Source organism: Petromyzon marinus, chromosome 4, assembly GCF_048934315.1.
Source record: "Petromyzon marinus isolate PM22_M1 ecotype Great Lakes invasive population chromosome 4, UKy_Petmar_22M1.pri1.0, whole genome shotgun sequence".
NCBI classification, from domain to species: domain Eukaryota; kingdom Metazoa; phylum Chordata; class Hyperoartia; order Petromyzontiformes; family Petromyzontidae; genus Petromyzon; species Petromyzon marinus.
In genome coordinates, this window is record NC_133670.1 from 9,630,898 (window position 1) to 9,656,359 (window position 25,462).

The window sequence follows — 25,462 nt, forward strand, 5'->3', positions numbered from 1 at the left end:
TAGAATAGGTGTCTGTGTTAGTGAACGTAACTCAGAGAGTCGAAAATTACTGTAATTTCTCCCTTCATACCGTAATCGGATGCAATGTTCCCTTTAGTGTATGTTGTATCTGCTACTAACATTGAACATTCAGCAGCTGTACATTGTCATATTGCGCAAAGCATAATGTGTACACCATGACTCGGTTAATTGTGGGGGTTTTTTTTTTAGCCATGCGTCACACACATTGATCTGAAGTCTTCTTATTGGGCTTGCTTTCAAAAGCAGCCAATTACACACAAAACCCTTATGAAAGTGCATTACCCGTATTGGCATTTGGCTGGGCTCCTGCGCTGACTGTCAATGCACTTCACCGTGAGGCTTAGTAATGGCAAGGATTAGCAAAGTCGCCAGCAGATGGCACAGAGTGCATGCGACCTTCAGATGCGAGGCACATTCAGGCAGGCACCTCGGAATCATTTAAGCCAGTACTTGGTGCGTGCGGTGCTCTCTGATGTCTCTGGATCACGGCTGAGTCATGTTCACATGTTTCCGGGTTCCGGAGTGTGCCTTGGTAAATGTTACGTTATGCAAGAAAGCACTGAGTACGATATTGTGTGTATTATTTTATAACGCTTGTTTCCTTCAGAAATCCTCCATGAATCGCGTGACCCAGGAGGGTCATGTCAAGTCTCCGCAGCGGGGAACGGTGGCGATGTTTGCTGAGTATCATTCCAAACGACTAAAATGCAATTCAGCACACATATGTAAAGGTCAGGAGCAGTGGCGTCGTGGTAAGCACACAGTGAATATGAACCCAGCAATCTTAGTTCGATACCCAGCCACAGCCACGGTCGGTGGAGGTGAAATCTGAACCGATTCTGGACCATGCTTCACTAACTTTGCATTCACCAGCGTGGGGAAATATGTTCAAATAATCCCCGCGACCAACAGCGGTGGATTGAGAATGGGCTGTACATTATTTACATAATTAGTGTTACTGTACATAAAACGATAAGTCCTTCACATTGTTTGATCATGGCATTCTCCGATTAGCACGGTTGGCTACATAGGGGTCGTCCATAAATGACGTCACGCGATTTTGGACGAATTTTGACCCCCCCCCCCCTCGTCAAACGGCGTCACAAAAAGTCAGACCCCCCCTCAAACATGACGTCACAAATCTCTGCCCCCCCCTCCCCAAAAAATAACACATGCTTCTAATCGCTTTAAACTATTGTCATTGTAGGGCGTATTTAATGTTGTAGGAGAAAATATTTATTAAATAGTATATTTAATTAAGTAGAACGTGTTGTCTATATTTATTTAAAGTTGCGCATTTTGATGTGACGTCACATTTCTCACCCCCCCCCCCCTCTCGTCACACATCGTCACAAATGCCTGACCCCCCCCCCCCCAGGTGCGTGACGTCATTTATGGACGGCCCCATACGGTGCGGAAGAAGTTCAGCATACGTACATTCTCATTTGTTATGAATATCACGATAGGCGAGATCTCTGCAATTGAGGAATGGTTATCAATGGTTCCATAAAGGACATTATGAGTAGGAATAGTGAATAGTGAATACAAAATATTGTAATTGATACCTGTAACTGGTGCCATAACACCATGTTCTGCTATGCGACCCGTTTGTATTAATGTATGAATGTAAGTGATTGTACGTTGGATTTTTCAAGTTATATGTTTCTATAATTACTGCACACATTTAATATAATTTAAAGCGTCGTTTCATACAAATGTAGCTGGTGTTAGTGGACACGTTATTGCAAGAGTGTACAGGTACTACATTTAAAACTGCCGTTGCTGTGATTCCAAGAAAAGCTTGGAACTTACATCGAATGGCAGAAAATATTTAACATTCTTGATGTGCAAAAAATCTGTGCATTTTCGTTCCTTCCGCTACATTTAGCAAAAAATAAAACACGACTCGACTGCTCTACAAAGTAGTATTTGATATACAGTCCGTAGTTATATTCTACGTACATTAAATTATAAATCACTTGTAGAGGAGACGTTTCTTAATGCCCTGGTTGACCTACTCCCTCTACTGACGCATCCATATACTGTAAAAGCACAGCACGACTATTTTTTAAGTGTAAAATACATGAAGAACGCCACACAAATCACACAATCAAAACAAATCACGTTTGATACATTTTCTCAGGGCATAACTCTTTTTAAGGTAACAAAATAACAGGCCGTGCTAAAAAGGGGCGATAGATTGCCCACCAGTCATCAGTGTTCTTATAGTCACAAAAACTTAAAGGCCACTTTCACGTTATGCAAGTTGTATGTTCTCATTGTATACACATCGTGCGTACGTGAACACGCAGTCACTCACTCACACGGAATAAGGAAAGTTCTTCTCGAGACCTATTCACGTTTGTATATATAAAAAAATACCAATCTCTCGCCTGTCAAACACCAATCACAGAACCTCATCCCGAATGCTTCCTGGCAATGCCTGTGGTACCACTTCCACCTTGTATTACCCTGCGACATTTCACCCTCTTGAAAGACCTGTTCCATTTACCATCCTCGGGGCCAGATTTACTTTAATGAAGGCCCGAAGATATTATAGTTTTTGGGGGTTTGGGGGACTTGTTTGTATTTTCCATTCTTTTCGTTAACTGTTTCATGACCACTCATGCCCAGTGCCAAACCCTGCATTATTACGTACCTTTGTTATTTCACTTCTAAATCAAAGTTACAACGAGGTTTAAAAAAAAAATGAACAAAACTATATTAATTTTGGGTCACGTAGCTGGTAATTGTTAACCTGCGGGCCGTTCTTGTAGTATAACAGCTTACGGCCGCAAAGTTTTTACTCCAGCCATGACAAATCCACTTTCAATGTTACCCTTCAGCTCCTCGTCCCATATGCCCCTCTCACCCTCGGCTCGCGCGCTGACCTGAGTGCTGCCTGAGAAGCGGCGTCGGGGTTGTCTGCCGGCAGCGGGTCCTCAGCCAGCAGCTGCTGCGGCGACACGTCCTGCAGGTCCCTGGCAGGGGCCGCCGTCCTCCGTCTGCGTGCGCACGTCTGCTTGCGTTCCGACGCCGCGGGGATTCCCAACCTCTCTGCGACCGCCGCAGGTAAATTTGCACCTGCGTTGCGAGACCGTCCGAGGCAGAGAGAATTGCGCGCGTCCATAAAGCGAGTTTCGTTCCCCGAAATTGGACGCCCTGGCTTTTGTTGGCGAGTTGGGCAAAAAGGCTGCCAGTTGCACCGTGTGAGCTTAGCTGGACAAGATGTTCCAGTTAATTACTGTGGATCGTTAATTAATGTTAGCAATACAATTACGAGAGTGTTAACTATGGTTATCAGTGGCAGTACCGTGATAAACAGCTGCCTCCGTGAAAGTGAAGCAAAACTAGAATCAACAATCTGAGCATGTGCCCAGTGATGATTCAGGGGGAGTTTTTTTTAAAATTGTTCTCTATATAATATGTTCTAAACTTTTTTCATTTGCACATCAGCATTAAGTAACATTTCACAATTCGGCTTTTGAGAGGAAGCTGTCAACCAACAAGGGAGATACATTGGCGCATTAGTCACCACGAATAATCCCACGTGTGAAGACGTGAACTGAGCCTATGTGTGCGGTATAACGTTAGACTGTAAAGGATTTCATCGTATAAATCTCAAGGATATACTACCACACACTAAGGGATATCTACACGGGATTCAAGTAGTGTTACTTTAGCACAACTCCGTACATCACACCTCCCACACACTCGCTGTTAATACATTGGACACTGTCGTGGCCTGCTGCTTTGTGAGAAGTAAGTTTCTTATTGCTTGCCCTGGTATCTGAACACGTGTACCATGAAGCATACCAATAGGGAATGAAACAGACAAAAGGACAGCAGGGAATGTTCATTTTAAAAGACATAGCATGAAATAATGTAATATGCTGTGCATAAATGTACACAAACTAATATATTGTACTCAAGTGATGAAAAGTTCTTAATATATTATGCAAGACATTTTACTTGCACAGTTATTGAAAAAAATACTCTTGAACAAAATAAAAATATGAAAAACTTACTCTTCCAGCGGCAGATGTCTGTGGATAATATAGTTCACTGTTTTGTTCCAAAAAGTTCACAGGAAAGGCCAAAACACATTCTCTAATGTGTGTGTGTATGCGTGCGCCTGTGTGTTTAACACTTTACTTTATACAATGAATAATTCAGCAGAAGAAGAGCCAGCGGCTCAGCAATTCTGTGAAGGGAAAGGTCAGCCAGAAGAGAGTTTACATTGAAAATGACACCAGATAAAGATCTCAGCTTCCAGTCAGTGACCAAAATGGTTTAAATCACCTGGAGCCAATTTTATTTTCTGCACGAAGCTATAGAGTACAGAGTTATTGCATGTCTCTGACTCCTGTAGACGAGAATAGAAATATATATATACATATATTACTATTTTAAAAATACAATTCATGCCGGACGTGTACTTAGCTGTACTTTGTTTCCATTTACAAAAACACAGGTGCCTATCATATTGATTGACGTCTTGAAACAACTTATGTAACGTTACCTCAAATCAATCCGACCTGCCTTGAGCTCACAGAGTACCATAAACATACAGAGGTTTAATATTGCAGTGCATAAAGCAATGTGATAATGAGGTAGTGATTTGTCATGGTTATGTGTGGGTTTGTGGTTTAGCTGCTGCACACTCGTGTAACGGGGATGTTACATATTGGACATTAGGTGCTGACCCCAATCAACTTCTTTCTCCAGTCAAAGTAAAATGGTCAAAGAAACTTAACGCTGCCTGCCAAGTGCATTGTTTACTGACTGAGGCACCTGGAATCTTTCTCCAAAGATAATAGTGACTACTGCACAGTTGATACGATGCACAAGGTAATTCAGGGACTTAAACACAACCGCTGAGCACAGGCCTCAAGGCTCAAAATGTAAAACGGCCAGCAACAAACGGCGCTACCAGAGTTGTAATAGATAACTGTGGAACACGTATTTTTTTCTTGGATTAAGAAAAGGTCTTTAGAGCTGGGAAAAGTGAAGACTGAAGGGCATTCCAAAGTCGATCAGTGTGAGGGACAAAGGCAGAAAGATAAGTGTTTTGACCTGCAGTGTGGTGGTTGAACACAGTATGGACCTGATGAAACAGTCAGTCGAATAGACCGAGTCCTCAAAATGGGTGGAAATCAAGTTCACATGAAGAGGAGCAATGATAGTAGCAATAGAAATAAAAAAAAAATATTTGTATATATTCACATTTATTTATATTTTCTATACTTTGCACTCCTATCACGTATTTGTATTGTTTGTTGTTGTAACGTTCTGATCTGCTCCTACTGGACATCATCGGACTCCTCCAGAATGAAATGCAGATTCTGCAAAGAGCGATGAGGAGGCGCCTGGCCGCCAGTGGGCTAGTGAAGAGAGTGGATTAGTGAGTGCTGGTTCATAAATCAAGCCGACTGCATTATGTTGAATTCTATCAAGTGCATTGAGGTAGGAACTGGGTGCACCACCAGAGATATAACAATAGGATTCCAACTATGACCCAATGTTTCGATTTAAAGCTTCCAGCGCTGTCCTCCAGACAGTCTCGTCCCTTCACCTGATGAAGGCCGCTTGTGTTGTGGCCGAAACGTCGTGAGAATATTATTGTGTTATTTTATTTTATCAATTTATTATTTTATTCTCATTCTACGTGACTTTACCGAAAGAACCAAAGAAGATGACCCAATGGTTGCTTCGTTTAGCAATAATAACCGTTCGAGTTTAAGAGGCTTTGGCACTGAGAAAAAAAAAAGAAGCTTTTTCGATGCCGCCTTAGCCAGATTAGTAACACGACCATTCCATGACAGCTCAGATGAGATTGTTGTGCCAAGCAGATGAATGGTTTTACGATGGATTAGAATAACGTTGTTACATTTGATGGGAGGAAGTGTGCAATTGCCAGTCTTATGTGAAATGATTATTGACTGCGAGCTTTTTTTTATATATATGTATATAACGTGACCAGGTTTTTGTCACCCCAATCAAGAACAGCATTCAAGTGAGCTGTGATCGATAGTGAAGTACGTGTATTGGCGCGTTGGGCAGCGAAATGTCCAGTAAGTACGTTCAGCTGAGCGTTTGAGGATACAATTGCAGGAGGATGATTGGCCTTTAGATTTAGTTTATTTTCAAAATGTCTAAGGCAATTATAGAAAGGAAATGATGTCAGACAGAATGATGACACTGTTAAAATAAAACTGACACTGAGATGGGTTTTTTTTTGTATTGGGCATGCTTTGAATACATATACTAAGTTTGTTGAGCTTTGTATTCATTGAGGATAAACATTACATATTGTTGACCAATTACAGGAAGGTATTGACACCATTGCTAACATCACTCAATATATGAGAAGTAAAACTGAGTTAAATCACTTGCATATCCGAAGTAACGTTTATAATTGTGCTTTCGAGTGATTTTGTACAGTTCAGCTCTAATGTAGGATGACAGATACGAAATAAATGAATCATCTGTGCAGCATGAAGGGACAGTTGTCTTGTAAGTTACTGGTAGGAGCGGCTATTGAAGGCACCAGATGTAATTACATGGTGCTTCTTCTGGAATTATGCTCCACGTGTGCAAGTCTGCTGTGTGTAGTTAGTTATGTATAAAAACACATTTAAACATTCCTTTTTGGCCCTGTGCCATTACACTAACCACAATTTTGGGACATAAAATGCATTTTTAATGATTATATTATTAAATGTAGTGTTTTGATAATGATATTAAGTTGTAAGGATGAAATATGGAATCGACCACACTCCCATTAGCAAGGTTGGCCACGTACGATGTGAAAGAAGTTCAACATACATATGCCAACAGAACATTTCGCATTTGGACTGTGTTTACAGTGAAGACGCTTTGGTACGTCCTGTGTACAAGCTGCTTGAGGGAGCGGTGGTGCAGCGATTCACAAACACCAAATATCAACTCGGAAACCTGAGTTCGATTCCCAGTTACGGCTAACATCAGTGGAACATATTCGTCCAGCAATGGATTTCAAGCTGCAGTATTGATTTGTCAATGGTGGTGGGAACACGGATATGGTGTGAGCTTCCATGTGATTTACCATGTAAACAATTCCTATTCAATACGCATGCACTCCTACATATCAGCAGGGCCATAGCTACTTGAGATGGCACAAATGGCCAATGTATTCCAGCAGGACGGCATTTGCTGTGTTGCTGCGGTGGTGTGTGACAGATGGAGGTGACGGGGAGAGGGGCGGGCTCTCGTCAGCGTTGGGAGGAATTTATTTCTTGCAGGGTTGTGGACCCCTGGGCCCCCTGTGGCAATAGTCCTACAGCCTAGCGTATTATATGATATTATACATTCACTCGCATAATTGTACTTCATGAAATACGTTCCAAATAATATATGGGATTGTTTGTAAACGTTGCTTAAGCTGTTCATTATGTTGTGCAGTGTCATGGGTAGCAAAAATTGTATTCAGATTTATTTAAGGACGGACATAGCTTACCAACAACAACGAAAATGAATGTGTTTACGTGGTATAGACTGAAAATAAAAAAAAAATGCTTATATAATCTAAGTGTCCAAGATACCAACCCCATGTCTTCATCGTGCAAGATGGACAACATCATTACTTGGTCTTTCTGAAAGTGATGGTTTAAGGGGCTCTGGTTTAAGGTTTGGGAACGCTGGTCTAGTGCTTACTGCAGTATACCCTAATGCCAATGAACCTCTCGAAGGCCAATGGCACCCTACCTGTATAAAAGACACCTGGGAGCCAGAAATCTTTCTGATTGAGAGGGGGTCAAATACTTATTTCCCTCATTAAAATGCAAATTAATTTATAACATTTTTGACATGCGTTTTTCTGGATTTTCTTGTTGTTATTCTGTCTCTTACTGTTCAAATAAACCTACCATTAAAATTATAGAACGCAGTGAGACCCTGAGTAATCTGTTGATTACTAAAGGCAGGTATAGGTGAGCTTTGCACCAGCCAATGGAATCCATAAATACTGGGAGAGGAGTGGTTCTCGCCCAGTATCATATTCCAATCACCAACAACCACACCATCGAAATGGTAACATAATTTTCCATGCTGACTGAGGCGTTGGCCGGAATAACAAGGTTTGCACCGTTCATTCGGGCACATGGGCCCATGTGAATACAGTGAGGGAAACAAGTATTTGATCCCCTGCTGATTTTGTACGTTTGCCCACTGACAAAGAAATGATCAGTCTATAATTTTAATGGTAGGTTTATTTGAACAGTGAGAGACAGAATAACAACAAAAAATCCAGAAAAACGCATATCAAAATGTTATAAAATGATTTGCATTTTAATGAGGGAAATAAGTACGTGACCCCTCTGCAAAACATGACTTAGTACTTGGTGGCAAAACCCTTGTTGGCAATCACAGAGGTCAGACGTTTCTTGTAGTTGGCCACCAGGTTTGCACACATCTCAGGAGGGATTTTGTCCCACTCCTCTTTGCAGGTTTCGAGGCTGACGTTTGGCAACTCGAACCTTCAGCTCCCTCCACAGATTTTCTATGGAATTAGGGTCTGGAGACTGGCTAGGCCACTCCAGGACCTTAATGTGCTTCTTCTTGAGCCACTCCTTTGTTGTCTTGGCCGTGTGTTTTGGGTCATTGTCATGCTGGAATAACACATCCACGACCCATTTTCAATGCCCTGGCTGAGGGAAGGAGGTTCTCACCCAAGATTTGACAGTACATGGCCCCCGTCCATCGTCCCTTTGATGCGGTGAAGTTGTCCTGTCCCCTTAGCAGAAAAACACCCCCAAAGCATAATGTTTCCACCTCCATGTTTGACGGTGGGGATGGTGTTCTTGGGGTCATAGGCAGCATTCCTCCTCCTCCAAACACGGCGAGTTGAGTTGATGCCAAAGAGCTCCATCATCTGACCACAACACTTTCACCCATTTGTCCTCTGAATCATTCAGTTGTTCATTGGCAAACTTCAGACGGGCATGTATACGTGCTTTCTTGAGCAGGGGGACCTTGCGGGGTCGGCAAGATTTCAGTCCTTCACGGCATAATGTGTTACCAATTGTCTTCTTGGTGACTATGGTCCCAGCTGCCTTGAGATCATTGACAAGATCCTCCCGTGTAGTTCTGGGCTGATTCCTCACCATTCTCATGATCATTGCAACTCCACGAGGTGAGATCTTGCATGGAGCCCCAGGCCAAGGGAGATTGACAGTTATTTTGTGTTTCTTCCATTTGCGAATAATCGCACCAACTGTTGTCACCGTCTCACCATGCAGCTTGTCAATGGTCGTGTAGCCCATTCCAGCCTTGTGTAGGTCTACAATCTTGTCCCTGACATTCTTGGAGAGATCTTTGGTCTTGGCCATGGTGGAGACTTTGGAATCTGATTGATTGCTTCTGTGGACAGGTGTCTTTTATACAGGTAACAAGCTGAGATTAGGAGCACTCTCTTTAAGAGAGTGCTCCTAATCTCTCTTTAAGAGAGTGCTCCTAATCTCAGCTTGTTACCTGTATAAAAGACACCTGGGAGCCAGAAATCTTTCTGATTGAGAGGGGGTCAAATACTTATTTCCCTCATTAAAATGCAAATCAATTTATAACATTTTTGACATGCGTTTTTCTGGATTTTCTTGTTATTCTGTCTCTCACTGTTCAAATAAACCTACCATTAAAATTATAGACTGATCATTTCTTCGTCAGTGGACAAACGTACAAAATCAGCAGGGAATCAAATACTTTTTTCCCTCACTGTAGTTGGATAGCGGGCCTTGCCTCAGCAGCTGTCGAGCTAGGGTTGTGTATGGCTAATGAAATAACTAAAGAGTGTATATCAAGGCCTTAGCCATGGAGTCAACATTGGGGGGGACCAAATCTTCCAGGGGGTCTGGGGGTCCCAACCCAGAAAAAAATCTAAATTTGAAAATTAATTTCCTGTCATTTCCTGCCTAAAATATTTAAAAATTCACTAACACATGGGATGGACTTTTTTTTATGTTTTTACAATAATGTCTAATAGTGTATTGTATTACATTGCTCTGTTTTTACTTTTTTACCATGTATTGTTTCATTGTATGTAATGTTTGAAATTCGGGATTAATAAAGTACAACCATAACCACAATCATATAAACATAAATCTGTGCATTGATTTATATGAAGGCAAGTCCAGATTTTGTGGCCAAGGTTTAGCAAATTGTTGTTTTTATTTACATAGCATAACAATTATTATAACTTTTGTTTATTTTTATAGCAATAAATTGGGGGGGGGCATTTTGAGCATATTTAAATATTGGGGGGATGTATATAAATTTCATTTCAGACATGTATTGACTCTGTATTGTTTTTCGTTATTGCAGTTAAATCTATGGACGGTAACAAAACGCCATGGTTATGCACACAAGTGCCCTAGCCATTCCTCTCCCACTGTTTATTGATGCCATTGGCCTACTGGAAGCTCATGCATATTTAGTAATCAACAGATTATGCAGGGTCTCACTACCCCTCCCTGCGCTGCCCCCCCTCCCCCCACCACCCCACCACGTGGGATGTCACGTGTCACACCAAGCAGTGGCAGCAGAGTAGGACTGGCAAGGACTTTGGTTGGAACATTCATTCATTGGCCCTCTTAGGCACCGAGGCTGGATATTGAGGTCTTAATAGAAGCTTTTCTAAGGCTAGGTGTAGGTTACAAATTGGGCCCCTGGAGTAGGATCGCAAGTCCCGGTAGCAGGATAGATGTTGCGATTGTAGAGGATATTATATATTTAGGCAGTAATAGCCGTATTTCATTGAGCTGTGAAAGTGAGATCAAGAGGCATATTACTTTATCAGGTCAGGTACCGGTTAACATTAATTATTGTAGCATGTGGAAATCCAGGATTAAAGCTGGATTAATAACATTCACTAGGGAGGCAATTAGATGGCAGAATTTTCTAGAACACCCATGGTACCTCTTTAAATACTAATCCATTACACCACACATTTAAATATCATCTCTGAATATTATCATTCCTTCAGGCCTTCTAACACCATGGCAAATACTATGCACTGTTGTATAGCTTAACATTTTTTGGCTGTAAACTGTAATACGTGATTATGATCAGACATTTCATTTTTGCTTTCATTTTTTAAAATAAAAATTGTTAAACGTACGTGAAAGTATTTCATGGTGAGATTGCAGGTCAGGCTTGTCATCCAGATCATTGGCCACTGAAACAAAACAGATGGGGATAGAGAGAAGGAAGGCATAGCATGGGTCAGCACATAAACAGAGCTGCATTTACACATTCACGTGAAGTTATATCCTCCTAAAGGTGCTGCAGAAATTATGTGTACTCAATAAATACCTCTGGAGGCAATTAAGTTCAGCTGGGATCAACTACTTTAAATCAATACATTTTATTTTAAAGCAAGGTGCGGGTCAGTGAGTCGGTGTTTTCCCACTCAAATGAGCATGGCGTGGTGCTTTGTTGGCATTGAGCCAGTAGTGGGAATTCCATATTCTAAGACAGAGGTCATAAGAACACCACTATTGACCTCCCACAGAGAGGTACTCGTGTTTTCAGCCCTGGAGGGATGAAAAAAAGACCTGAATTTACCCTCCCAATCAGGATTTTAGTCAATCACTCTAACCGTAGCTCTACAAGACCATACCTGGGCATGAAAATGTGTTCTTATTTTTTTGTAATGTATTTTTGCAGGTTTGTCCTTTAAATTTTCTGATGACAACTTCAGCTGCGTAATATTTAAAATGATTCCACGGAATCTTGAAAATTCACTTCATGCCAGATGACACATTTCGTATTTTACACAGCATTACCAAACAACAGTACAATCTGAGCTAATAACACACTTTTGATATACAAGCCTATCCAGTTACGAATACAATTGACCTCTATTGGTTGCTGATATTGTAAAATTGTACAAAAAATGTATTTTGTAAGCTTGAAATGTTTTCCATTTATACCTGTTTTGTTTATGCCAAAACAGGAAATAATAGAGCTCTCTGTTGAGAAACCTAAATACAATAAATACGTACATTGACACTTTCAAAGTAGATACATTTAAAGTAATAATCAATACAATAGAGGTAACTTGAGAACATTCAACAAGAAACGCTCACCGGCAGGATTCCCAAGCCATAAGGATGCCTCCCAGTGGACATGTCGGGCAATGCGCCTTTGCCTCTAGCATAAGCAGAATTATAAACTTGTATTTTACTATAAAAAATTATGATAACCTCATATATGAACTTGGCTATTTCAAAGAAATAAGTATGCATGATTAAATACAAATCTAGACAAAAATAAGTGACTATGTAGTTTATGTATTTTGTTGATGAAGTATTGACAATAAATCCTAAAATCATCATGTGTGGATTGCTGAGCTTAAGTCTCGTTGTCTAACAGATTACAATATCATGGTGCTGTTCAGCTTTTATTAGATTAAAAAAAACAATGCAAACTACTCAAATAGAACCCACTGATATTGCTAACATTGTCCCTAAAACATAATGCATATGCGAGCTTAGCTGGTTCGTATAAATTGTTATAAACTAACCCTTCCTTGAAATAAAAATAAAATATAGCTGCAACTACAAATGAGCCACAAAGCAATCTTTAGACCTCAGGTCGCATCTTTATGGTTCACACTAAAATACAATTGCAAACGTGTTCTGTTGTTTTACGTCACATTACAGAAATGTGAATGTTGCAACTAAAACAATGATAAACTTGAACGAAAGTACAATGTGAATTTAATATGGGTGTGAATATGAAAGTAAAAACATAAATACCTACTCGGCAAATGCTAAAATTATATTGAGATACATTCAATAAACAGTTTGAACTGTAACAAAAGTCATATGCACTGTTTAAATTGTGTTTAATGCTAATTGGCCTGGGGGAATGTACACCATTATGGCTGGGTTATGCTTTTTGTTCATCACCACACACAGGCAGTAATTTGTACCAAATAATTAAGTGTTCTGCATTGCTCTCAAACACACCAGTGTGCTGAAACTATAATAAATTGGAATATTTGTTCACGTGACAACTTTATTTATTTGTCTGTGTCGGGTGGAGTAGGGTTTATAACACAAATTGGAATTTTACTCGTGCCATCTGACCCAGAAATCAGTTATGAATAAGTAATTGACAGGAATCCATCACTCATCGATTCAGCAATTCAACAGTGATATGGTTCCTATACCATTGATGGCAGCAATTAAATGCAGGTAATTATTTCTACGTGTTTTTCATGAATGTGATATATTACCGACATGGTGAAGTATGTAAAAAAAAGTGCACCGACTAACATGCCATGCCTTCATCCAGCAGCAGATTGACAAAGGTTTCATGAATCATGATAATTGTATTTTTTATCCACTTTTCTATGGCGAGGGTGAGTCTACCCACTGTCGACTCCCCCACAGAATGGTACTCATTTGATCGAGGGATGATGAACCGAGGGCAAACGCCCCCAAGACAGGATTTGAACTCACAACCCCCTTGATTGTGAGCCGCTTGCTCTACCGCTGAGCCTCCTGGCCAGATCACTATAACTATCTTCTTTGGTTCTTTCTGTAAAGTCACGTAGAATGAGAATAAAATAATAAATTGATAAAATAAAATAACACAATAATATTCTCACGACGTTTCGGCCACAACACAAGCGGCCTTCATCAGGTGAAGGGGACGAGACTGTCTGGAGGACAGCGCTTTTATTTTATCAATTTATTATTTTATTCTCATTCTACGTGACTTTACCGAAAGAACCAAAGAAGATGAATCCTTGCAGTCACGAAAGCTTTAAATCACTATAACTATATTTTATTTCTTGACGTTTAAAAAATAAAAATAAGGCATCACACACAATTGTTTACTTATTTCATAGGAACTAAAATGTTTAAAGTGATGACGACTGAATTGTGTTTATGAAAGTTGATGTGTATTCTGAAAGGAATTTTAAAGCCTGTTTAGGCTATGACATCAAAAATATTCAATTATGACACTGACCAATTTCATTTCAGGAAAGTGACATTTCAGGCAACAAGCCTTATTGCGTTCATCCTTCATTGACTTTATTAAACTGTTAAATATAATGTTACAAGAGCCGTATGAAGGACAGTGTTTACATCTTGCCGCGCATTATTACAGTCAGGCTTTACATTAACATTTTTTATTATAATTAGATATTTTATGTCTTGTTCCTTGAATTCTATATTATCGCAATCATATTCAAATTTAATGCACAATTATTATATATTTTTTCTAAGTTCGAGATTTACCTTTTCCCATTTCCAAATTGAGATTAGTTTGAAGCCTATGTTTGTTTTTACAATTTAACATTCATGTTGATGAAACGTGGAGCACAAAATATTCTAACGTTTACCAGCAAGCTCTTAAAGATTGAATGACATTCACAATACTTTATTATAACCATCGTTATGATATAAATATGCTTATTTGAGTCCAACTGCCATTATATGAAAACAACATATATTCCAAAGTGATCATAATGCAGTATAAATGTGGTAGTTGTTTTTATTAGATTTTAAAATAGCTTTACTCTTTCGACTTACATGTATCTTATCGGTATTTTTTGTCCTATTGAATCATTCATAATGTTTTTTTAAAAAATCAGCATTTTTGATAAATTGCAGATCACGTATTTGTACAGCATGCATTAAATATAAGTACATTTGTGTATAATCCTATAAATATGTTATTATAATTTTGGGAACTTTTAAATTCAGATAAAAAGTTTAATGACTACTTTTATTTGAAAAATATGTAAGAAATGTGCCATGTATTTTGGAATAAAATGGTTTAAAAACTGTAACCAAATTCTACAGCAAATGTATAAGAATAGCAGCGTGTGTGAGCAGGATGAATGCAAAGTTTACTGTGGGCAGAATTCCCTAATAGTAATGTATGTACGTTGCAATAAAAATGTCCATGTCATACATTTTAATAACCCGTGTTTCAATGGACCTGATTATAACATGCTAAATGAAACAAGATTGTGTAAAATACTCAAGATATAATGTACTGTACTAAAAAATTCTGTAACATGGGATTTACAAATAAATGTCATGATTATAAAACATTAACTATGCATCTACATAACACGTAGGCTTTCAAGATTTGTGTGCTGAAGTAGTAACTATTTAGCACGTTTTGCTCATGTGACAACCCTTACTAATTGGCTGTACCGGGTGGATGTGGGCTTACAACAAATTTATATTTACGCGATATAATCCAAAAAACTGTATTAATGAACAATTGACTTTGCTCAAATTCTCAGCCAAATTGTTGTCATGGACACACTGCAAAGACGCAAACAATGCACTCTTACTAAAAACAGTCTAAACTTTCTGGAACATTTCTTTTTATACCGACCTCCAACCTTGCCAATGGAGAATAGGGATATTATGGTGGAACACGTGGGGCCTACGGATCCTGACGGCTTGTAAAGTTTGCGGATGTGGACGTAGGCCCTGTTGACCAGAAACTGAGCTGTACTTAGTCCAGCACATTCCGGTTCCCAGTGTGTGTGAAAACATAGCACTGACCAACTTCTAAAAACAAAGAAAATTTATTTTTTTCAGTTTAACATTAACATCGCTGCCTTCATCCCAATTGACTGATAGGATCTAGTTTAATCGTACTGTCAGGTTGCTATTGTCATAATGGTCCCGTTAAAACAAATGTCATTGGGTCTGATTCTTAACCCAACCGATCATGCACACCAGCAAAAACTACAAATAAAAAAAACTCTAATACATGCATTGTTTATGCTACAAATACTGAAATACCAGGAGTAACGATCTGTAACATTGTTTAGCAATCACTTAAACAAGTAGATTTATTATACTTAGCTCAATGAGCCATTCTGATGTGAGAGACAAAGTCACATCAGTGGATGGTGTTGACGAACAAATGTAAAATGTTGAAATAATAAAACTACAGCACATGTATCTCCAGTTTGTAGAAAATACAATTTAAAAATGTTCTAAGGGCTGAGAATCTACGAGGCAAACATTTGCTGTTCCTTGTATCTGATCTTCTTGGCTTGCCTTTTGAATTCACTCAATAAAACGTTGCACTTGACAAGTCTTTCATTACATGAATCACTCACACATGAAATGGCTGGAATATTATGTAACGCTTCCATTCATATTGTATTGCCAAAAATACTACCAAATAAACATCAAAACTTTTTATTATTACTATTATATAAGACGTCTTTCGAATCCTTCTGGAATAAAAATCAGCGGTCATGGTGTTAGTTGGACAGTAAACGTAAGTTTAATATGGGCTCCACTTTAATGTGAGCAAGATTTAGCCCTAATGGAAACCATCTTAAATACTGTAGTGTGGTATGTTTGTAAATATGGGAAAATGTATTACATTTTGGTTTTGATAACATTCATAGCAGTCGTGATTGATGTTTTCACTAAGGAGAACAATTGTTCTTATATTCTGTTTAAAGGAAAAAAAATATACTCTTTTGGGCCAGTATCATTTACAGATATTCGTTCTATGTTGGTCGCAAACATAAAAGTATTTCCTGATAATTATAATGGTAATTAGATAATGGACACTACACGGCTTCTCATCACTGCAATGTTGCTAACATAGGTAACACCTGTGATGTATGTTACAATATAGTGCAGTGTTTTAATTCAATCTCAGAGCAGTGGCCTCAAACATTAGGTAACACTTTGGAAATGTTACACCGATGAATGCATTTCGTAGGTAGAATATCTCTCTTCGTGCTTTACCCAAGTAGTCAATCGTCATCACTGTATTCGCTATCTAAACTGCTTCAATGTGTTTTTTTCGCCACTCACTATACTATACGCTGCATATGCAATACTTAACGTCGGTGTGAACAGGGGTTCAAAGGTGGATTGTGGGAGCAAAGGAGAAGTCAGTTTCCATGGAAATGGTGGAAGCCCGGCTATCTCTATAGGACTTCAAAAATAACCGCTTGCCTGTTTGTGTCAGGTCTTGCCCAGCCGATTAGCTGCATTTTCTACGCTGAGCTAGCGCCAACGTTTTTATTGTTGTTGTTGTTGCAGACACCATCACCGGTATCCCTAATCACTGCCGACGTCACCGTCGCTACGGATACACAAAGCCTTCCACTGGAAAGCCACATGCAAGCTAAAGGAGGCATGTAGGCAATGATATGCCAGGCTATAAGATGAACCTTTGAAAAAAAAGATTTTCGTGAGGTTTTTTTTTGCTTTAAGATAACGTTTGGGTTTTTTGTTTTACAGAAATACAGCACTTAATGTTGTTAAGTTTGCCTTAGTTGCTTTATAAAATAATGTTGTGTCTACGATTTTATAAACTGTATATGTATAAAACATGGCATTGAAAAGTTAAAGCGAGCCAGAGATTTTTAACTTAAAAAAAAATCTGCTCTCATTTGACAGATTAGGGATCGGTCACCTCCAAAACTTTTTAATGTTTTTTTTTGCAGAGGATTACAAATTCATTAGGGATCATTCTGCACGACAGAGATAATTTGGCATCGATTATCCTGTAATGCATGGCAACAGAATGTATATAATACGGTAAATCAACCCATACGTCTGCATAAAATACCTTGCCAAGCACAATTAGTCTGTTGTGATGGACTCGTTTAAATGCAGACATGTTATTTTCTCATTTTTATAATAGCATTAATATGAACAACGCATACTGACAATAGTTAAATCTCCCCCGTGTTAGATGCCGAATACGTTCCCCACTGAGGTTTCTGAGTGGTTTCCTCTGAAATTCTTTCCTTCAATAATCTGAGCACCTCCTAGTGCTCAATGAGGGTTAATGCAGCTGGAGAGCTGCCCTTATTCTTACTTCATGCAAAGCTTGCTATACGACATAGAATTTGTTTATGGCCACAACAAGAATAGGGCTAGATGGAATATTGGTCATAATTTGCTCCAACAATTATTAATCTTGTTCAGTCACACGTATGTGCTTGTAAAATGCGTGTACGTCTATGCGCAAGCCTCTCCTCTTACAGCCACCACGAGTCGATACAAAAAGTGCTGTCCAGCTTACGTGTGCTTATCTCAGGCTCTGAGCCAAATGATGAAAATTGGACATCCAGGATGGGCACGTAGATTAGGCAACAAATGCAAATCGGAGACACAATGACTGAGCAGGACACATCAATACATGGGATTTTGGCCAAATGGGATTTTGGATAAGCTGGTGATGAAATAGCAGCCAGTGGGTAGAAGGCATCAAAGAGAATGACCACCACGCAGATGGAACGATGAAATTCGTTCTCGTGCATGCGTGAGATGGGAGTGTGGCATCACGTGACGATGACAGAAGGTACAAGATATTGATGCCCTCCACTATTAGAGGATAGTCAATGGCTGATGATGACGATAAGGATGGTGAAAATAATCTCTTCCAGAAATGGCATATTGATAAATATTGTCTCATTGGAAGCAGAACGACTGTCGGAAGATTACAGACAATTCATTTTATTGGCTGACCTTAAACCTACGAGAAGTAAGAATATTCAATTACAACCCTTTTGTCAATCAACTGTTGGAATAAGGCTGCAACAGACCATGGGAGTTGTTGACGATACTTCACCATGTCGTTCATTGCGGCTTGGGATGGGGAGGAGGTGGGACTCCATGACTGGTTCAAATGTCACCCACCACTGATGTTAGCCATAGCCAGGGTTCATAGCTTGGTGCGTTACCGCTACATCATCGTTATATTTTGTAACAATTTTACCATAACAGAGCTGGAATGCAGGTATGATGCAATCAAGTAATTTATGACTTTCGAGGCAAGGGTTAGTATATCACGAGGATTTATATTCACTCACAAATCCACTGGATCACAATGTGGCGAGGAAAAGACAGCAGAGTAAATTAATTCTTTGACTTGTTAGTTTGGACCTTTGAGTATTTTCTCTTTGTATGTGTTGGTGTTCTCCAGGGACTGGTTTTCTCTAACATGTAAAACACTCCTTGAAACATGAATTTGGTGAAATATCTCGACACAATAACGTGCTCTATTTGAGCTTTGGATTTATTTATCCAGAAAAGGGAACTACTTTTCTGGGTAAATAAATGACTTAAAAGATCGTACTCGCATTAACCTAAAATATTACAACATCACCTGTTGTGAAGTCATAAGTAGATTAACACGTTTTTTTATTATTATATACACATACGACTGTTTTAGTTACACCATATTTTTCCCATTTTTTAAGGCAGCAGGGTTAAATCTGAGAAATGTAAATGTGTCGTTAACCCACCACCCGACACAGCCAATTATTGATAGTTCCACAATCTAACTCAAAACCCTTTATTATTAATACTATTGGTTGTGAAAGCATACGCGTTAAAGAGACTTTCTTTCTATGTTTTAGCTGATGTTGTAAAAAGACCATGCCTAATTAAAGTCTTATTTTTTTAATTCTCAAATGTAGCTAGGAAACTGGTGTCATTACCATGCACGGGCCAACCATTTACCGAGGTAGCCTGAGGGAGATTATGCTGTGATTTTCCACAAATGAGAATGTGTCATGATAGAAACTGTGACATGTCACGCACGGCACATTTCTAGACTAACTAAATTGCAATAAAAATGTTTTACACCGGAGCACGTTTTACGAATGCAACAGTTGAGTTTTCATTCGTTTTACATTTAAAAATCAACAATATACTATGTTTAATGCATGTCAAATTTAAATCCAATCCATACAAATCAAAATAAAACGTCATGGCTGTGATGTAATGGCATCGCTGGAGTTACTAGTTCGATTTCCTTCACATTTCTAAGACATAAAATGTGTTGCATATTGTGGACCAACTCAAGTGAAAACTAGAAATGGAGGCAATCGACAGAATTCTAAGTCAAACGCCAGATCTCGTAGTTCTTCCTGGTAACAAACAGCTATTGTCACAATTCACGTACATTCTTGATATATTTCAATGAAACTTGCTTTTTGTGCAATGAAACTGCTTTCAAGATGCACGTGACACCGTCAACGGGACACCTTGTTTTTTTTTCAGGATGATTGTCATGTTCACAGTGGACGATGAAGAGATTTAGTCACATTCTTAAATGTGCTATAAAATGGTTCATTCCAATGTAATTATTACCTGAACAAAAAACTCGTGAAAGCATTTTCTCAAGTGCATAGTTTTTTTGGCACCTCGACACGTCTAAGGAAATGTATTTTGGAAGAATTGCCTGCTAAAAGATTGACTGTTATTTTACCAAAATGCAGTCAAAATTAATATTTTTCACGTATTTGTTTTATGATGCATAGTAAATTAATCAGATAATATGCTTAAGCGAGTACATGAATATATGCAATTAATATAGAGAAGAGTTGGGTTATTTATGCTTGCTTAGAATAAACATTAGACTTATTTACAAGACTTCATGCATAATATGTCAGTTCGGTCACACAGACACTACCTGCTTCACTTACAAACGTCTATTGGACTCTAACAAATCGATAAATAAGCTGTATCATGTTATCATAAATTCACAGCAGTACAACGTTGATAACATCAATATAATCAATATTGCCACTTTCTCCATGCTGTAACCCTACAACAAACCCCAAGTCCAGTTCAAATTATCCTAACACTGGTTAAAATAACAAAGTTATTTGTATTCCCAGGTTAAAAATGTAATCTTGGACCAAGCATTTTTGTAATATTATTTCAGTATTTGGGCCATTATCAAACGTGTTCTTAATTGAAAAGTACATTTTCCGATTTTTTATCACAATGTTACCAAAAGTCAGAAGCAAAATTCTCATTTGCAGTAGACACGCCAAGCATACCATAGCAGTCAGAGCATTTGCTCCCAAGCCAGTTTGGGCAGGTGTAAGGATCTCAATCCTGCAGCTGCCCACTTGCATTACACACTTCTATCACAGTGAGCAATCTGCAGTGCTAAAGGTATAGTCCATATATTCCTAATTTAAATACTCAGTACATACAATATAATATATATTTTGAAACCTCTTACTATGTAACATGCCAGTTTGGGTTTAATTCAAGCATTAGGTCAAACTACATTATAATTTCCACCACAAATTACCACACTGCAAAATATAATGCAACAATTTGTACCTTGTTTTAATCACAACATGTTATGGAAAATGAATGTGACACAGTAGTTACTGAATGTAGCGTTGTTTTAAGCTAAGAAGTATCGCATCAATGATTGTTGAATGTGCTCAATACTCGCTGTGGATGCAACCTTTGCACTAAATAAGCTTTCGCACATGTGTAATGATAAATACATAATTAATTACTGTTAAGATGAAGAGAACAATGATATTTTAACACTTGTGATCAGGAAAAGTATCAAATAATGACACGATCTTCCACAAACATCGATCTTCTTGCCACTATTGAAGGAAACATGGCATTGTACAATGACTGCATGACTGCATCTTCAATTTTAGAAAGTAAAAATAAACACTATCTGCAACCCAAAAAATGCATACATTGTTAATATCCTGAAAAAATGTATTGCTTTAAATGTAATTCGATAGGCAAAGCATAATTACCAAGAGTCATCAAAACATTACAATCGTTCGATTTACTCACAAAATGAATTCGTAATATTTGGAATAAGAGAGCCTAAACAAAGTTTATCACAGCATTATATAATTAATTGCTTGATAAAATGTACAAATGTAGCCAATGAATGTAAACGAAAGTTAATACGAACTCCTTATTCTCAAACAACAAACGTACCAATGGTGAAGGTTAGGCCGTCTATGTTGATAGTTGTGCTCCGGCGCTTCTTAAAGTCCCCTTTTTTCGTGCAAGAGTTCATCGTTTCTGGCTCGGAACTTCCCACTGCTTCGGATCTCAATGTCGGGTCAAAAAAAAAAAGCAACGGGGCAAGAGGAATCCTCAGCACGAGGGATCGTGCAAGCGGCTGAAAGAGCGCAGGGTGAGTGACACGGGGAGGGGAGAGGAGGGAGAGTATGCGTGTGCCCAAAGAAGCACGGAGCTGACCCCCCCCCACCCCCTCGCAGTAAGCGGCACGCTTAGCTCTGTCCAATCTTTTACCTCCTGCGGGCGCTGGACAGGAAAGCACAGCCAATTAGGTGAGCCCGCAGCTTGATTTCTTTTTTTTTCTTCTCGAGAAGTGGCCCACTCGACTTTCTGTTTGCAGAAGAGTCTAATCCCTAACCCTTAATGGCTATAAACGACTGAATAATGACACGTGTGTTTTTTTTTTAAATGAATATTTTCATTTGTTCTTGCAATATTGAGTGTCATGGAGTTTTATTTGGAGTGAAAAAAGAAATCACCACGGAATGCCGCGTATTTTTTTTTGTTATGTCAGTGTGGATTTAAAGAACTGAGCAGAATTATTTGGCAATATTTATGGAGATAAAGATGTCACAGGTTTGACTTTGTTGACACAGATATGTTACTGTAAGCTCTGTGGGTTATACTGTATATATAGCTGCAACTCTAAGCTGTGGTATTAAACAAAATATCTGGCAACAGGAATATAGCAAGCGGTGTTACTGCAATGTATATGGGTACATGCTATGCACTGGTTAATAATTATATTTGATTTCTGTGAGACTGTACAGTGAGGGAAAAAGTATTTGATCCCCTGCTGATGTTGTACGTTTGCCCACTGACAAAGAAATGATCAGTCTATAATTTTAATGGTAGGTTTATTTGAACAGTGAGAGACAGAAAACAACAAAAAAAATCCAGAAAAACGCATGTCAAAAATGTTATGAATTGATTTGCATTTAATGAGGGAAATAAGTATTTGACCCCTCTGCAAAACATGACTTAGTACTTGGTGGCGAAACCCTTGTTGGCAATTACAGAGGTCACACGTTTCGTGTAGTTGGCCACCAGGTTTGCATACATCTCAGGAGGGATTTTGTCCCACTCCTCTTTGCAGATCTTCTCCAAGTCATTAAGGTTTCGAGGCTGACGTTTGGCAACTTGAACCTTCAGCTCCCTCCACAGATTTTCTATGGGATTAAGGTCTGGAGACTGGCTAAGCCACTCCAGGACCTTAATGTGCTTCTTCTTGAGCCACTCCTTTGTTGCCTTGGCCATGTGTGTTTGGGTCATTGTCATGCTGGAACACCCATCCACGGCCCATTTTCAATGACCTGGCTGAGGGAAGAAGGTTCTCGCCCAGATTTGACGGTACATGGCCCCGTCCATCGTCCCTTTGATGCGGTGAAGCTGTCCTGTCCCCTTAGCAGAAAAACACCCCCAAAGCATAATGTTTCCACCTCCATGTTTGACGGTGGGGATGGTGTTCTTGGGGTCATAGGCAGCATTCCTCCTCCAAACACGGCGAGTTGAGTTGATGCCAAAGAGTTCCATTTTGGTCTCATCTGACCACAACACTTTCATCCAGTTGTCCTCTGAATCATTCAGATGTTCATTGGCAAACTTCAGACGGGCATGTATATGTGCTTTCTTGAGCAGGGGGACCTTGCGGGCGCTGCAGGATTTCAGTCCTTCACGGCGTAGTGTGTTACCAATTGTTTTCTTGGTGACTATGGTCCCAGCTGCCTTGAGATCATTGACAAGATCCTCCCGTGTAGTTCTGGGCTGATTCCTCACCGTTCTCATGATCATTGCAACTCCACGAGGTGAGATCTTGCATGGAGCCCCAGGCCGAGGGAGATTGACAGTTCTTTTGTGTTTCTTCCATTTGAGAATAATCGCACCAACTGTTGTCACCTTCTCACCAAGCTGCTTGGCAATGGTCTTGTAGCCCATTCCAGCCTTGTGTAGGTCTACAATCTTGTCTCAGACATCCTTGGAGAGCTCTTTGGTCTTGGCCATGGTGGAGAGTTTGGAATCTGATTGATTTCTTCTGTGGACAGGTGTCTTTTATGTATACAGGTAACAAGCTGAGATTAGGAGCACTCCCTTTAAGAATGTGCTCCTAATCCCAAAGACACCTGGGAGCCAGAAATCTTTCTGATTGAGAGGGGGTCAAATACTTATTTCCCTAATTAAAATGCAAATCAATTTATAACATTTTTGACATGCGTTTTTCTGGATTTTGTTGTTATTATTCTGTCTCTCACTGTTCAAATAAACCTACTATTAAAATTATAGACTGATCATTTCTTTGTCAGTGGGCAAACGTACAAAATCAGCAGGGGATCAAATACTTTTTTCCCTCACTGTATATATATAACGTGTGCAACAAATAAAAGTTATTTTAAATTATATTTTTAACAAGACAATTTAGAATTCGTATTTCAAGTACACTTGACACTGGACTATGTAAAGCAGCATATGTATGTGAAATATCTTTAGCAATCACTAGCAGTCACGACAGAGGGATTAAATCACCTGCTGTTGCATAACTGTTAGCAGCAGTGTTATCCTATACTTTTAAGGTTTCATTGACTTCGTTGCTTTGTCCTTCAGCTAACCTAACCACAGTAACAGATTCAAGTGGAAGATTTACACTACAATAAATAAGTAAATAAACCCCCTGACAACTGAGGCATTCTGCTACTCATTGCCCACACGTGAGTAGCCCACGTAAAGCACTTAAGCTAATATACTTGTTGGCATTTAGTGGTAGAAATCAATGTGTTTTTTATGTACCTTTGCTGATTATAATTTAGAGCCACCAATAAGACCGACCATCGTGTTTTGGCAGAATAAACTAGAGAAGGGGCAATTGACTGCTCGTTTTTACTCCGAGTTTCCATGGTGTTCTGATATCATCCAAACAGATTAAATAAGCATTACAGTAGGGTACATATGCAAAGAAATATATAAATAACTGCCATCCTTTTAGGCATTGGCAAGGAAATACAAGTTCTTATATAAAACAAAATCATGAAAATAAAATAGGATGCTTGTTCAAGCTTCTTCAAGCATAAAACGTACCATGACATTGGGGTTTTTGAATAATAAGTGAATTTTGCGTGAATGTATGTTTTTACAATCAACCAAATAAGTACATAAAACCTACACGTACAACTGCAAATTCACAGACAAATTACCAAAAAATGTGCATGATATGATCCATTTTCAAAACATGCCTATAACTGAATTACCCATCATATGCTCCATCTCGTCAGCTAATGGAAGATAAGCAGGTTTGTTAGTGCTCTAATGGGTGGTCACCATGCACAAAAGTACAGGTGTTGTGGGCAATACATGGCATTTCAGCAACATTTACCAGCCTGCACTGACCAGCATGGTGACCTATGGTCAAATATCCCTCACGAACTGCAAGGCTGTACATGTACGTTCAAAGCATACACCATATAATGTTAAATCATTTTACAGTCATTCAGTGTCTGTGCAATTTTACCAAGGTCTTCCCATCTCCTAGCCCCTGCACACCGCAATCATGTGCAGTGGAGTTCAAACATTCTGACTGAATATTATTTAAG

At 39.1% G+C, this 25,462-nt stretch overlaps 1 protein-coding gene across 4 annotated transcripts in view; it reads right to left on the reverse strand.

Moving 5' to 3' along the window:
* LOC116938758 (dual specificity calcium/calmodulin-dependent 3',5'-cyclic nucleotide phosphodiesterase 1A) overlaps positions 1-25,462 on the reverse strand; it is a 226,388-nt gene that overhangs the window by 187,210 nt on the left and 13,716 nt on the right. For 3 of the 4 annotated variants that reach the window (XR_012930724.1, XM_032946342.2, XM_032946344.2), the window contains exons 2-3: positions 11,174-11,230; positions 2,913-3,105 (exon numbers count right to left, since the gene is read on the reverse strand). Coding sequence is in view for 3 of the 4 variants with exons in the window: in XM_032946342.2 (XP_032802233.1) it covers positions 2,913-3,105; positions 11,174-11,230 (250 nt within the window). In the remaining variant the exon portion in view is untranslated. Of the gene's footprint in view, positions 1-2,912; positions 3,106-11,173; positions 11,231-21,794; positions 22,004-25,462 lie in introns of those variants that run through there. The other variant, XM_032946343.2, reaches the window with a different exon arrangement.